The following is a 16,158-nucleotide window of genomic DNA, read 5'->3' on the forward strand; positions in this document are numbered from 1 at the left end:
CTGGGGAAGGAAGGTGGAAGTGTAGAGAGGGTTATTGGAGGCCTCAGCTGTAGGGCAATATCTGGAGAGCCCAGGGAAATAACCAAGAAGACTTTGATGCAGGTGTAAAAATCTCTGTGTGTGTCATGATGGGTACAAGAAAAAAAATGGGGGAAAGGGGAATGTAACACATCAGCAGGATGGTAAAGCCCGAAATCGAATATTCTGCTTACCCCAAACCAAAAATAGCTCTCGTCTCTGCTGCTTACAGGGCAGAAGAGGAGCTATCCCTGCTGTGGTACAGAGAGACTTAAGGAGCTGTTCTACAGGGCAGATCCCAGGAGCTAAATCCCACTAATCCAAGGGCAGAGCTTTAACATGCCATCCCTACAATTATTGTTAGATATGAGTACGTCTCTGCACGGAAGCACTTCAGAGTGAAGCAGCCTTGGATCTCTGCAAGACCTTCACTGAGAAACGAAGGACTTGGGAGGATAGATGATCTTCAAGGTCCTTTCCAACCTAGTTGATTCTGTGATTCTGTGATGTACCTCAAGTCATGAAACCCTGGAGGAGAAGGATGGCCCTCACCGAAAGGGACATAGGAAGCTTTTGACACGGCGTGGAGGGTCCCAGAGCACCCACCCAATTGGAGTGACCCATGCAAGCAAGGAGTTGAAGGAGGTGGGCACCCAAGCGCTCTTGCATGGGAGGCTGACCATGCATCGCCTATCCTTGAGGCGGGACCCACGTCCAAGGATAGCCACTGCCACCGGTGAGAAGTTGCTTCGCTGGTGGGTGGCTCCTTCTGGGGGTCCCTCTCCATCAGGCTAGAGGATCTGCAGGGGCATTTACAGCACAAGCTGCATTGTGGTGCTTTGCGTTGCATGTCTCAGTGGCTGAGGATCCGGGATAAAAATACTTCTCCAGTAATGAACAGGTAAGCTGGTGTAAGGGGCCTACTATTTTTAGATTACAAACCTGCTTGGATTGGCAAATTTTCTAAGCCACAGGGTGACACTGCGGATGGCAGGGAGACTGTTGTGGGTTTGCAAATTCTGAGCCTGGTTGAGGTTGTTATTCCCCAAAAAACTATGGCTCCTAGTCAACAAAGAATATTGTAAGCCAAGAGTGAACACAAAGCTTTTGCCATGACAGTTATTTAACAGTTCTTTATCTAAAATCAAACCACAATCCTTCTTTTCCCTCGTTTTGTGATTACCTGTTTATCCACCTTTCATTTTGCCAGGTTGAAGAGACTCTGCCATGAGTTGTGCTTGAAAAACCTTTTCAGAAAGTTTTAAAATCATCTGCACATACATATGTATCTCTAAGCATATGTATATATGCGTCTGTATATGCGTGTGCATGTGTGAATGTATTTATGTTTGGATGGGCTCTGATTCGTATTCAAAACTCACTGAGGGTTTTCGACTGGCACAAGTTGCTGGCTCAGTGTGTTTCACCTTTTTATTTTCTTGTATGTGTGTTTGTGCAGTTTGGGAATTATCCTTCTGCGGAACCAAAACCGTAGTGTATCCATAGGCGGTGTTTACTGCTGCAAACACAGCACACTCACTCTACGCTGCCTGGTTTCAGACTATACCGCAAAGCTTTTTAAAATGTTTTTCTAAGTGTGCATTTAAGGGCTTATGGGATGTCTAACTGACTGCCTGTCTGTGCGGTGCAGTGGCTTGTGTGGTTCAGGTCCACGTGTCTGTGCAGGGCTTTGGCACCTCATAGACACGCACCTTGAGAACCGTTGTGTAATTTGGGCTGACTCAGCTGTATCTACATGCACTGAACAAATACGTATACCGGAAGGCAAATGTAATCTACTTTTCTTTCAGCCGCTGGTAATGCACTGCCTGGCTTCCTGAAGAACTCAGCACAGATCTACCCACCTGTAAAACAATGTCATTTCTCCTCCTGTGTCCTAACAGCTTGTTCTGGGTGCTGTCAAGGCACGTTAGATTGCATCAGTTCAACACTGGGTATTCATTCAAGACATTTTTCCAGGCTCTCTGGTGGCTACTGTTGGGAATAATCCTACTTTGTTCTCCAGCATATTGTTCTGGTTTTAAAATCGGACTGCTTGGGCCCTGGAACTGTGACCCTTTCTTTTCCAAAGCCTTTCCCCACCTGGCTGCCAGGTTAGCAGTGAGACGAATAAACAAAGATCCTTCACTAGATCTTGGCCGCAGGCTGGATTATGTGGTCCTGCAAGAAGAATGTGAGACATCAAGAGCTCTGGTTAGATTCATTGACACTGGAAAGTATTCCTCAGCTTTCATAGGCCCTCTGAACCCTGGCTTCTGTGAGGTTGCTACACTTATAGGGGAAAACTGGAATAAAGCCATCTTCTCATGGATGTGCATCAACTATAATCTGGATTCCACCATCCGCCACCCTACATTTGCAAGGACCCTACCCTCTCCAACCCGAGTTTTGTTTACAATAATGAATTATTTTAACTGGGCTCATGTTGGCATCATTGCTTCCAATGAGGATATTTGGATGGACACAGCCAACAAGTTAGCAAGTGCACTCAGGAACGAGGGGCTTCCTGTAGGCATTGTTACATCCATACATAAAGGAGAAAAAGGCATTGAAGACACCTGGAATGAGATTAAAAAAGTTGACGGTATTAAAAGTAAGTGCTTTGAGTCTCATGCCTTTTTATTTTCTCCAGGGTAGGACTGCATTGTTATCCGAAAGGCATAGCTTAACAAATGAAATTTTGAAGTCAAGCAGAATTTTATCTCTGACCCTAATGGATCCAGGGCTTTGTGTAAAAGAATGCTTGGCATTTTGTATGTGATGGAGATAGGGCAAAACAGTCTTCTAAAACATGAAAGATTGGATCCAGCTTGCCTGAAAAAGTAATATTTAATAGACATGTCTGTGTTTGACTCTGTCAAGTGTAATGAGAGGTGTATAGGAAGTTTTTATATTTATAATGTGTTGGATTATCAAAAATCTCATGTATTGATGATGTGTCCTTGCTATCTGTGTTCAGTGAAGGTATCAGAAGTGAAATCCAGTGTTACACATCACATACCAAAGCAGCGGCAGGGCCCTTGTTGATGTACAGCACGTAGTAAAGAATGATCTTTTTTCTCGTGAGAAAATGTGTGAAAAAAGTCATGTTCTTCTGGTTCAGAGCCTTGTTAGGAAGTCTGTGACGGAGCTCTGATCCTGGACGTACACCTCTGCAGTCAGCACTGTGAATCCAGATGAGGATACATTCTAGCTAAGACTTGGATTTTTATGCCAAAACTAACAAGGGTAGCAATGTGCTGTCTAACTTGGAGTTTTATCAGTGCTCAAATCTATGTTTGAGACCAAATCCACCTTGGGTGGCTTCATCTCATCACCATCACAGCTCTCCATGTGAGTTAGAGATGATGGGCTTCTTTCATAATCAATGGAGAGAACAAGTCCCTCTTCAAACATGATTCATCTGACCAGCTTAAGCTCCCTGCTATGGTATGGGATGAATCACTGCCTAGAACTACCCATTTCTTTCCTGTAATTAAGCAACCTGAAAAAGTTCTTGCTCACTTCAGCTTGTACTTTGCCAGTGGATGCTTTTTCTCCTAAGGAGAGACGACAGCAACTCTAGAGATGCTGTTCCCTCCTGGTTCAGTAACAGACAGGTCTCCTTTGCAACTTTCCTTCCCATCATCGCCCTGCTTTGCTCCTCTCACTGGCTGAGTTTTGAAACGTCTTGAATGAAAGATCAGATCAGGAGCCCTTCTTTCATGAAGGGCTAGTGAGCACTGTGGAAAGCCTGTGAAACACTTGTATTTCAGATCTCCCCACCAGACATGGGGACGTTGGGCCCTGGCATTTTGCAGGCAAAGATGCAGACTCTGGGGCAGTCCAGCATGGACCAGATGTTGAAACACAACACAGTGCCCAACCTAAGACCTGTATATATGGTGACAGGGTGAGTGGATGGAGCTGGAGCACCGTTAATGGTGGTGTTCTGGGCACAAAAAATCTCATGTCTCTCAGTCAATGACAATGACCATGACTACCCATCATGTTAGCCCGTGCCTCACTTCTGTCAAAATTTCTCTCCACTCCTCCTTCTGTATGGCTCCAGGAATGGGTAATGCTCAACCTCCTTTATTTGAACCTCCTTTATTTTTACCAGGTAATGGGTAGCCTCCTTTGCTAGACGTTGCAGACCTCCATAAGTTGAACAAAATTGATGTAGCTCCCAACTTCCTCAGCACATAACATTGGTGGGGACCATTAGAGTCTGACCTGATACAGCCATTCAGACAACTCTTTAGTTGGGGCAGAGGGAGCTATTTTGCATTGAAAAACCCAAATGGATTAACAACACTGTCTGCGATCCTTGCGTTTCAGTTATACTCCTGTGCATGCATTCTGTGCTCATTGGAGGGAAGGAACAGGCCACCTTACTCACAAAGGCTCTGGAAATGGGACTAGCAGATGGAAGATACGTCTTTGTTCCATATGACACTTTACTGTACAGCCTTCCTTACGAAACCAACACATTTGACATCTTTGATAAGGACAGCAAGCTCCAGAAAGCATATGACGCTGTACTCACAATCACACTGGAGTCTGGAGAAAGGACTTTCTATGATGCATTCAGGGAAGCTAAAGAAAATGGTGAAATAACCAGGGATTTGGAAGCCACCGAGGTAAATATTCTTTCTCTGTCTTTTCTGGGACCTGGCAACAGGAGACATGGGACAAGCAATAGTTATAGAGAAAGTACAGGGGAGAGACAACCCAGACTGCATGCTTTTATTTTGAGAAAAACATGGTGAAAGTCGGATGTGGTCTGCATTCATTTGTAAAGAATATTTCTCCTGGATGCCTGGCAACCTATCTCAGCTGGTTCAACTGCAGGACCATGCTGGGAATTCAAGACAAAGGGGTTGTCTCTGAGGCTCTCAGATTTGTTTGCTACATGCTAACTGCAGTAGGCCCAAGATGAAGAGGTGTCTCCTAAGGTGGATAAAGTCCATGGAGTTTGTAAGGCACCGAAATAAGATGTCCACATGCCTGACAGTTTGGGGGGATGTGGCAGAAAAGCAAAATACTGGATGCTTCTAGGGGGAAATGCTTAGGATCATTGCTGCCTCATTCTTCTTAGCACTATAGTCAAAGTTATTCTTTGCCAGCACAATTATCTAAATGTCACCAGTAGCCTATAAAAAAAAAAAAGTCAGTTGCTACCTTGTAGACATTACAAGAAGAATTGGGGAATCTGTCATACTGCTGAAGAGCTGCAGGATTCAGCTGAGCTAATCTTTAAATCTCGCTATGATCTTTCAGAAAAATTGCAAGTACTGTTAAGGCATGATTTATTAGATCTGCAGGGATGTCTACTTCAGGAGGAGATGAATCATGCCTTGAAAGCATTCTTTTCTTTCCCTTCATTATAATGAGAGCCCAGGTTAACTATATTGAGTGTAGGGTTCTTTACTGTAGATGTCTACATCTGATCAATGAATCCCACCACAGATGTCAAATTCTATGACTCCCGACAGCACTCCTCATTTTATGACCAGTGTATGTCTGGAACCTCTCTTCAGTTATCAACTATGAATGCCCATGTGATTGCAAAAGCCACCATGTGCGTTTTTAGGGGAGGGGAAAGTTACAGTTTCCTAAATCAAGTCTGGCACGGCAGGGAGAAATACAAGGAGAAAAGGCTATGGTATTGCAGAGAACAAGTTTGCTGTGGCTCTGCTTAGTAATTTTTATACTTTAGGAATAAACAATGTTGTGACAGAGAGGATCGATCCTCTGGGCATGAAACTTTTCCTACTTGGGTAGGGATGCAAGCCTCTGACTTCAATCTTCTATTTGTGGAAGATGCTTTAGCGCAGTGCTTTGAGGCAAGCTGTGATAAAATGCCAGCTGAACATTGGGCTCAGAATCTTGGTTTTTCCCATGATAAAACAATGTTACATAGCTTTAAAAATATTTTGAAATTGTATTTTCGGAAGCAACCATGAGAAAAGACATATATTCAAATTCACACATGTATTGGGTCGATTCAGAGCTACCTTCAACCTAAGATTCTTCAAACCCGTTACTCTGTGAGCCTCAGTACCTCAGTACTCAAGAGTCTCAGATCTTGAGTTTACAACTTAGCTGGTGGGACATATTTTTGCAACAAATCTCAAACTAGATGTTGGAAGCAGTATATCCTGACCTCAATTTCTCTTTTTTTTTTTTTTTTTTTTTAGGTTTCTCCACTCTTTGGAACAATCTATGATGCCATTTACTTCATGGCAATGGCTATAGACAATGCTCAGAGGAAAGGAGCCCGTGTTTCAGGAGCTAACATAGCCGAGCACACAAAAAACTTGAGTTTCCCTGGATTTAGTCACTGGGTAGAGACAGACAACTGTGGGAGGGGGCTGAGCAACTATGTGATACTGGACACAGATGGTTTTGGGAACCAGCTCCTCCCAACCCACTTGTTGGACATGTCTTCAGACTCTGTGAAGTCCCTAGGCCGAGCCATCCACTTTCCTGGTGGAGCTCCACCCCAGCCAGACTGTAGCTGTTGGTTTGATCCAGATGTTCTCTGCACTGGAGGTAAGAAAGACAAAAAAACCAGGGTCAAATGCATTGGGTCCGTGCTTCTTATTTTTTTCATTTTTTCTTTTACTCCGCATGACTGCCCCTTTAAATTAGAGCTCCCCAAAGACGAAAGTCTAAACTCAATAAATTAATATAAACAGTCATCATCCTGTTTGTAATGGGAGTCCTATGCAGAGATCCCACTATGGAACCACAAGACTCTCTTATTGCTTATTAGTTCAATAAGGCTGTTTCCACTGTTGTGTGCTGGAGAGGGTTTTCCACGTCTAACAGTCAACATCTGCCTGTTTTGATAGCAATCGCTATATGCCAGAGGCTCTACCAGCACTGCGTCCCTGTCCTTCTGAGGGACAGGGCACTAAGAGGATTTGTGTTGAAGACAGCCTAAGAGAGCTGCATGACAGCAGATGTTCTCACCATCTCTCCCGGTTAACCCCACCTTCTTTACCCAGTTAGCTATGCGGCTTTAAGGATCATCAGAGCTCACCTCATCAAGAAAAGATGATAATCATTACTCAAAATAATTTCAGTTACAGAAGACAACAGAGGTGGTAATTGAAGACTTAGGAGCAGAGATATCTGGCTTTGCGAGTCTGGGCACTGATTTTACTTATTGTTTTTAATTTGAGGCAACTGTGGTGCAGTTTTAAAGTCCACAGGGAAGCCAAAATCTCAGGGTAGGATATTTAGCCTCCACTTGACATATTTACTTATAATACTAAGCAGTTACTCCTACTGCTCCAGGATATGACTTAAACAGACAAAATTAACCACATCTACAGAATATTTCATTCAGCAGCTGAGAAAAACATTCCCCTTGGCTCAGCCATAACTGGTTTAAATCAGTGGAGATATACTGATCTTACAGCAGCTGGCAAGCTATAGAAGAGACAAATATAATGCTATCACATATCTAATTTTGCACTGCTACCAGGAACAGCATATCAATTTAGCATCCCGTTGCAGTCTATGGAAAAATCCCACTGATTTTTAGAGAGATCAGATTTTATGTTCGCACCTTTACAAAAGCATAAAGCTCTAGGCATTTGTCAGTGAAGCGGTAATTTATTATTATTACTAATATTTCAGAGACTGTATTTTATGACTAGAATTAAATCCAAGCCTCAGTCTGGCTTTTGTATGGAGTTAGGGTTGGAGGCGGGGATTGGATGTGAAGCTGCCAGGCTGCTGTGGTTCCTGACCCCAGACCCACCAGAAATGGGGCTGAGCAAGGTGCTCCCAGTACATGTAGTCACACACACGCACTGCAGATGCAGCCAGTCACCGACAGAGTGGCACATACAGGAAAGCAGTATGTTGACAGGCTCCACAGCCCACAGCCAGCTTTGCTGACATACGGACAACACAAATGCCCTGATCCTGTTCTTATGCACCACCTAATCAGGGTCCAAGCTTGCTACCAGATCTCCCAACGCCAGCTCCTGCACACATACAAATGAACCCTCTGGTAGATGGTCCAAACGTGTAATCCCCCCATAGCCAGCTCTCAAACCCTTTGGTGTCCGCAGGTCTCCAGACTTGTGGCCTCTCATGGGTTGCAGGCTCTAGGACTTCTCATCTTACCCGTCGGTTAGGTTGATGTGAAGTCTACTAATGTCACACACAGGCAGAGAACACACTCACCCAGGGAAGAAAAAAAAAAAAAAAATTAGGAATAGGGCTTAAGAAGAGAGTAGGACAGATTGTGATGATCAGGTGCAAGGTTTGGCTGGAAAAATGCACAGCATGCTTATGTGTGACCAGCATCCCCATCCTCACCAGTATCCCATACCTGATCATACCCAAACCACCCCCATCCCTTCCTTTCCCCATTTTTGTCCCTTCCTCTAAGCATCCAATAAGAAGTTTCACATACTCCCACAGCCCCTTAAAGCATCCCCTAATGAGTTTAACTCAATCTCACAAGTCCCTCAAGTATGCTGTAAGTTTGCTCTTTCCCATAAGCCCACAATAACCTTGCTTCAGTTATAAAGTTCTGGTTGAGCTTCCTCAAGGATTATCATGGTCCCTCCAATGGTCCATCCATCACTGACATGAGCTCTCTGGTCTTGGTGTTGCCTCCACTATCTCCTATTCCTTTGGGTTTGTTTATCTGGGTGTTTGGTTTTTACTTCTCTTGTACTTCTACTGTGTCTCGTTCACCCCAGTGTGAATCTTGTGCTCCAACCAGCTCTCACTCTCAGCTTACCAGATACTGCTTCAGTGAATGAAATTAGATGGACTTTGGGTGTTTTCCAGCTGTGGAAGAGTCTTCATGTCATGATGTGTAACTGTGCCCCCTCCTTCAGCAATGGACATGATCAGGGAGAGACCCTTTGCTATTCCTTAGTTTTATGTGCTGCCTTTCAAGTACCACATTGCCTTAGAGTCCTCTAAGGCCGGGCACTTGCGGGTTATAGTATGCAGTGGCAATAAGCAAGAGAATATCTCTCAGGATCTTTCTCAAAGCAGATTTGTTCAGACAGCAGAGTCTCTGGGGGGCTACCTGAGGGATCCTAAAGACAGCACCAGTAAAAATACCCTGACTGAATACAGAAGAGAGCGTTAACGAACTCCACATGATTCCTACCACACTGTGGTCTGGGTTACAGATTCTCTCTGGAAATGCTAGAAGGCAATGAAGAGACGTGAGATGGGACTTTCATACCCCTACATTTCATCACTGGTTTGTCCAGGAGGCATTTACTCCTTTGTCCAGCAACAAACCCAACTCCTTTCCTAGCAGGCGACCACAGCCCTAGAGCACTAGGTCTCCTGCAAGTCTGCCTCCAAGCTGGTCCAGTCCTACCTTTTCCAGGTATTTAACATTGTGCAAGGCCTTTATGGGATGTGTTCTGGCTTCACACTCACACCAGTCCTTCTGGAGAAGGGCACACCTTTGGCAGCTCCCTTGCCTTCTAGGGATAAACATTGGGTTGCTGTCACCTGATCTTACAGGGACTGACTTTGTCCATGCATGAAGAACAAACCATGACCCCCAGGTCATCTTGGTGTGGTCTTGTTCATTCCTGTACTCGAGGTGAGAACCTCCTGGAGAAAGCTGGCTGTGTCTCCATTGCACTTTGGTGAAGTGAAACCTTGGTCTACATCCACGCTGTCTGCAAGGCGGAGAAATGTGTGTGAAGTATCCACTCTACTGTGCCCAGATTTCTTCTCAGATGGAGGTGTACAGGGCTAGTTCCAGGCTGGAACATGAAATCAGAGTGACTTCTTACATAGATTCATAGTACCATAGAACCAGAACGGTTTGGGTTGGAAGGGATCTTCAACAACTATCAAGTCCAACACCCCTGCCATGGGCAGGGACGACTTTCACTGGAATGATAAAATAGTTTGGGTTGGAAGCGACCTTTCAAGGTCACCTAGTCCAAACCTCCCCACCTAGCCCAACCTCCCACTCGATCAGGTTGCTCAAAGCCCCCCTCCAACATGACCTTGATCACTTCCAGGGATGGGGCATCTACACCTTGAACACTTCCAAGGATTTACAACTTCTCTGGGCACTGTGTTGCAGTGTATGTGTGAGGAAAATAAGGGACTGGGGCCCTGGGATGAAGCAGAAAGTAAGTCCAAACCCAGCAGGAAAATTTCAGCTAAAATGCTCTGTTTCTTCCTGAAAAGGACATCAATTTTCAAAAATGCCTGCAGCTTTCACTGCGAAGCTCTAAGTTTCAGTGCTTACAAAAAGGCCTGTGATTTAGGTACAAGCGTGACATAGAGTTATGAACCTTTTAGCAACCGAGATTCCTTCATGATTGTTTGTGTTTAAGGATCTCTGAATACAGACAGAATAAAATAGAAAAAAAAAAAAAGAAAAAAAGAAAGAAGAGACAGAGACAGCGAACGGTTCCCACTGGAATTTAGCTCATCCTTTCATGTCGCCTTTCCTTAGTGTCCAGTAAAGACACTCATGAGCAAAAGTATCTGTCTCCAGTACTTTCTGTTGATGGGCCTGTTGAAGAAAACATCAACCTTCTCCTTCTCTTCTGTTCTTCTCAGCATTAGAAAACTGCAGCAGGGAACAAAAAATCCCAGATGGGCTGGTGACTCACACTGCCCATTAGTTTGGTACCACATGATAGAACTGCTTCACTGTTTCAGTTCCTGGAGAGAAGAGGGTCAAATGTTCAAAAGTTATGAACTTTGCAGAAGCTGATTCTAAAACCTAATACTTCCCTGTGAGTCCAGTCTTTATTTACTTGAGGAAAAACTCTTTTTCCACTGATCCAGGGGTCTAGGTCTGGTATAGGAAAAATGTGCATGGAAATAAATAGTTAAAGTAGCTGAAGTTTCATGTAAATAAAGTCAGCAAGTATTTGTGTATTCACAAATTAACATCGCATTAAAACTGTCTTCTAGCATTCTCCTGGCTGAATATTTGACATCATAGTCTAATGGTTTGATGTTGATATTTTAAATTTTATTGCTTAAATCAAAGGGTTTTTCTAATTTGCTTATTCTTTTTCCCTCTTTGTACAGGGATTGAGCCTAGAGTCATGTTTTTGGGAACAATGCTGGCATTTGCCCTGATGCTTTGTGCTGCGGGCCTGGCTTCTCTCATCAGGTGAGAACTGCTGTATGTATTTGATTTGGTGCCACTTTGAGCTTCTGTGGGAGAAGTGCAGTTTAACCAGCAGTTTGGACCATGTGAACCATACCAGGTTTGACTGTGGTCTTTGCTCTCCAGCTACGTATCTCTTCACTTTAGTAAGTGATAGTGGCTTGAGCGCAGTGGGCATTGGTTCTGCAGTCTCAGGAGGAGCCATTTTACTCTTAATCCAGTCCAGGTTTAGAACACTGCAGTTACTGGAAAGATTAGCTGGATGATGGCTCCGAAGCACTCGGAAGTGCAAAGTGTGCTATACAAACCAAAGACAGAGATCTGCTTTAAGAACATCATGGTGGAGACTGAGTGGGCTGCCATGTTAAATGTCTTTTTCCTTATTCCAGATCATTCTTTCCTGGATTGCTGTCCCTAATATAATCATGTTTCCTAAAAAGCGCCCAGGCTGACCCTCTTTACTTTCTCCATGTACTAAAGAGAAAGAGAGAGAATATCTCTGGAGAGGGTTTGGAGTAATTAATTAGGATACCTGTTTATCACCAAGCTGATTCACTCCCTGTTTTGAACTGGAGTCCAGCTCCCTGGCCATTCACATTGAATATATATTAGTCTGGGCATGGGATCTTCGGAGCAAACGGAGTAGTCTGCTGGGGAAGCGACAGTTTCCAACAATTGCATAGGTCACACTTGCATCCCAACTTTATATCCAAGGTGGACGTGAGGCAGCAGTGACTGGGTGGTCCAGGAGCTATGGGTTGCTCTTTGGTAATGACACTATGACCGTAACCTAAAGTAATCTGCTCCAAACTGGCCCCTGGAGTAATCTCTCTCTCATTACTGATGTCAGCGTGGTACATGACTGAAATTAGAGTCAAATTAGAAGGCATATTTACTCAACAGCAGTGAGTTCAGCAGACAGGGTTCCTGGATTGTCCCATCCAGCTCTGCCTCTCAAATGTTCCTCAAACATGTTTTCTCTCCACTTCTGAATCATCCCTCTGAGCCCAGATGGTATAAGGCCACCCAGCAAGCAACACCCCAAACAGTTCCCTTACTTATAACACACAGCTGCTTCTGATATAATTGCAGGCACCAAGAAGGTTGCCTCCATCCACCCGCACTTTAAAGCCTTGTTCTCTTCCTTGGCCACCAGCCTCTACCATTACGTAAATAAAAGACAATCTTTCTGCCTACTCTACTTGTAAGCTGTTCCACAAGTACCAGACTGTGCTTGGGAAGGCTCAGTCATGAGTAAAGATGTATGGCCATCTGCAAGGAAAAAAAAAAAAAAAGCCTAGCATGACTCAGACAATGATTTATGTTAGGGAAGGGCATGTCTGGAATTAAATTTAAACCACAGCATGGTCTGAGTTCAAACGTGGGAGCTCTGGTCTTAGCTCTGCCAGGGATCTGCTGTGTGACCTTAATTATGAGTCACTCCACTCTCTGTGCTTTGCTTTCGGCAGAGGGGTGCTTCCCTCCACGGTTGGGTGAGAAGATATGATTGACCAGGCAAGGTGAAAAGTACATAAGCGATGAGTTTTTAACATGAAGTTGAGTTGGGTGGCTTGAGAAAAAGTAGTTGGAGAAAGATTATAAAAAATCACCCCAGGTGGCCATATGGCCAAGGCTCCCTCTGAACTCCAAAAAGCTGCCCATGCTCTTCTAAAATACTTGGAGCAGCACATGCAATGGAAATTGTGGTGACCTATGGATGTTTGGTGAAGTGGATTCCTTCTATAGTGTAGCTAGCTAAAGGCATCCTATTGCCCAGCTCATCAGAAGTCTTAGTGTGTGCAGATCAGACATCTGCTGTACTGTAAACAAAGTTCCTTAAACAAAACAAGTGATACTGAGGGCAGTGGGGGAGCTTTCCTTTCCCTCCTCTGTTCCTGCTTCATGAGTTTTTGACTGTCTAGTAGACAGAGTGTTCTTTGTGCTCAGTGTTAGACCTTTACGTCCGTCGAAATAGTGGGTTCAAAACGATGGGGTGTGACTTCTGCCTCTTCCCCTGAGTCTCTAAAATGGCCATGTGGTGGGTATTAGTGTCAAATGTATCCCAGCTGAAAACTAACAATGAAACCATGGAATGTTTCATATTGATTTGCATGAAGTGGATATAAGCTTGTTTGAACTATCCCATGAACACGTAGTCCTTGACAGAGCACCACTGCTTGTTGTGGTCTCTTCTGCCTTGTAAATTCAGGAGAAGTGGGGCAAATAGCAGGATGCAGTCAAGCAACAGATAGTGTCTTCGCTGGTCTGATGACTACACTAAATTTTCTTTCTCACCCATGGCAACTTTGCAAATCTGGTAGCCTATCAAGTAGTGCAAAGCATCATTCCTTGGAAAAGGGGCAGCAGCATCCTGTGTAGATGCCAGAAGCACATTTGTCCTCTATTACACAGTGCGTGGTAGACATCCCATCTGGCTCAGGTCCTGGAAGAAGTAGGTCTGAATCAGCACAGTCTTCTTCTTGATCTAATTACTCCTGACCAAGAGGAACAGTACTAGCTCAGCAATACTGCTTCCAAGACCCCCACGCTGCATTGCTCTATGCCACGCACGACAAACTGCTCACCCCCTGGAGCTTTTCCCTCTGTACCACCTTGCAGTCGTTACAAGGAAGTATCTTGCTGTGTGCTTCATACTGCACCATGCTACAATATAGAGATTTAGCCACCACGTTATGATGGTAACTTGTGTCCAGGCAGCTTTTATAAATTACCCGTGGCTCAGTTTCAGGCCTTAAGAAAGGCTGGTGTGCCTGAAAGCTGTTTGCTCATCAGAAAGATTGTCTGGTCTAATAAAACCCATTATTCTCTCCTAATGGAGAACGATTTGGGATATGAAAAATAAAACCGAGCAAAACAAAGTATGCATTGCATACACATCCAATTCATATTTGTAACCAGACTGACTCAAAATGTCTATTTGTGATGAGACCCTTTGAGGTTATAGCTTTTGTTTTCGGTGAATTGGATAACCCTTGCTGTTTGACTCGGGGGATTTCGCTCCGAGTCAGGACATCAAATTTGTCTGTTGCTTTCATCCACATCCACCCCTGCTGCCACATCACATGCTGTGCTTCCCTTATACTGCAGGGAAGGCAGATGTGGAGGACTCAGAGGTGGTATAAACTGGTTGTCTACCTAAAAATTCTAACTGTGACTCTCCAAATCTCCCAGGCATAATATCCTGAACAGCCAGCTATTCAGGGGACCTAATAAGATAATACTGACCTTGGATGACGTTGTCTTCATCAACCCTGAGCTACATAAAAAGGTAAGTCCTTCCACTTGTGAAAGCAATCTGGTGGGACACTCAAAGACAGGTTTGCTGTATGGTATTTTCATATCCATGAAGATCTGGGAAAGCCGTTTGCTTCATTTTCCCCTGCATATCAGAAAATTTCCCATATGATGAGTGGTTTTGAGCCTCAGATTAGATGCACGTGCAGTGTCAGATCTGTTATGTCGATGTAAAATAGTACTCTTGGTTGTGTTTACTCTAACAGCCAGGGCTTATTCTTTGTTCTTGAGATTGGATCGCATAGCATAGTTCATGGCCATATAGGTAAACCATCTAACCCTCTAAAATAAAGTTTCTGCATCCAAACTACCTACAGGTAGACATTCCTGGCCTGTGCTGGCTCCTGCCCAGAGCTGGGGACCTACTCAGGGAGTGTTATTCGACACGGGCCAGAGCCATGCTGCGGCATTTCCATCACCTAAAGTGCTGCTGTAGTGTTTCAAGGTGCTAAACAGGGTCAACCTGAAGAGCTTTGTAGAGGTTTTGGTGGTTGCTAGCATGGGTGAAATGTATGGCTGGAGGCAGAGCTGGAGTGGAGGTTTACATCCAAAGGTGGTAACTGTCTTGTACCTATTTTCCTTGCCTTCCAGAGGCTGACCTTGGACAGTCTGGCAGATGCAAACAGTGTAGCAGCCGACGGCAGAAGCCTGAAATCAAACCGCTCTTTTTCCTTGAAAAGTGCAGCTGCCACCTATGAAACCTCCAACGTGGCTTTGTATGAGGTAGGTAGGGACCTCGTGAAGCCTTCTCCCACCTCCTCTGTTCACTGAGCTGCTCATGTGAGGAAAGTCTTGGGCCGCAGTGCTGTGGGTTCCAGGATGGGAATAGTGCTGATGGGTGAAAATAAGCTACTCCCAAGCATGGACTTACCAGTGTTTAAGGTGACTCTACCCCAACCCTCACCCTGACACTTGGAGTCATGTAGTGGGGGTGGTATTTGACGTCCATATGTAGCTTGCCAGGTCTGGTCTCTGTTAGAGGTGTCACCACCTAAAGGCACCATGAAGAACCTTTCTTACAAGGCAGCATTTAGGTAGTGACGTCTCTAATAAGGTTATTTCTTACAAGACAGGATCCAAACACACAGAATAAAGGTTATCAAATTTCCCTTTGTGCCAATAGGACTGTATGGAGTTTGAGCAGAGGCAATGGCCAAGAAAACCCACACCATCCATCAGTTCTTTCCAAAAAACACAGCTTTCTGAAAAAAAATGGCATAGCAGTTTTTCCTGAAAAGAAGAAAAATAACCTGGATCACTAATGTCAGAAAAAAGCTCTGAATAGTTATTCTCCTTTTTATTCAATTTATCATTATTTATCAGATACTAATACACCTTCCAGGCATGAAGTTCTGATCCAGGTGGAGATCCTGCCTTGCCCCATTTTTTGAGTGTTTGCTGTGGGGATTTTTATTCGGGTGCAGTATAGGAAGAATCTACTGCCAAAACATTGAAAATCCCCAAACACTTTCAAAGTCAAGGATCTGGGATTCAGACCTAGGTCCCAGTGTTAGCTGTTGCTCAGAGACTTGCTCTGCCATTCACCCGCCTGTATTGTGAACAGGGAGACTGGGTGTGGATGAAAAAACTTGAGACGGGAGCAGTTCACAACCTGCGGCAAAGCTCCACCAGCATCCTGAGGAAGGTAGGAACAGGGGATGATGGGGCATGTGGAGGGA

At 44.4% G+C, this 16,158-nt stretch overlaps 1 protein-coding gene across 2 annotated transcripts in view; it reads left to right on the top strand.

Annotated features, from left to right (window-relative positions):
- The first annotated feature begins 370 nt into the window (after positions 1-370).
- GUCY2F (guanylate cyclase 2F, retinal) overlaps positions 371-16,158 on the top strand; it is a 50,976-nt gene continuing 35,188 nt past the window's right edge. For both annotated transcript variants that reach the window (XM_074918614.1, XM_074918622.1), the window contains exons 1-8: positions 371-919; positions 1,830-2,632; positions 4,360-4,661; positions 6,222-6,576; positions 11,083-11,167; positions 14,357-14,453; positions 15,071-15,202; positions 16,044-16,124. In XM_074918614.1, coding sequence (XP_074774715.1) covers positions 1,894-2,632; positions 4,360-4,661; positions 6,222-6,576; positions 11,083-11,167; positions 14,357-14,453; positions 15,071-15,202; positions 16,044-16,124 — 1,791 coding nt within the window. In that variant the 5' untranslated portion in view covers positions 371-919; positions 1,830-1,893. The remainder of the gene's footprint in view (positions 920-1,829; positions 2,633-4,359; positions 4,662-6,221; positions 6,577-11,082; positions 11,168-14,356; positions 14,454-15,070; positions 15,203-16,043; positions 16,125-16,158) is intronic.

This window comes from Athene noctua, chromosome 1 (genome assembly GCF_965140245.1).
Source record: "Athene noctua chromosome 1, bAthNoc1.hap1.1, whole genome shotgun sequence".
NCBI lineage: Eukaryota > Metazoa > Chordata > Aves > Strigiformes > Strigidae > Athene > Athene noctua.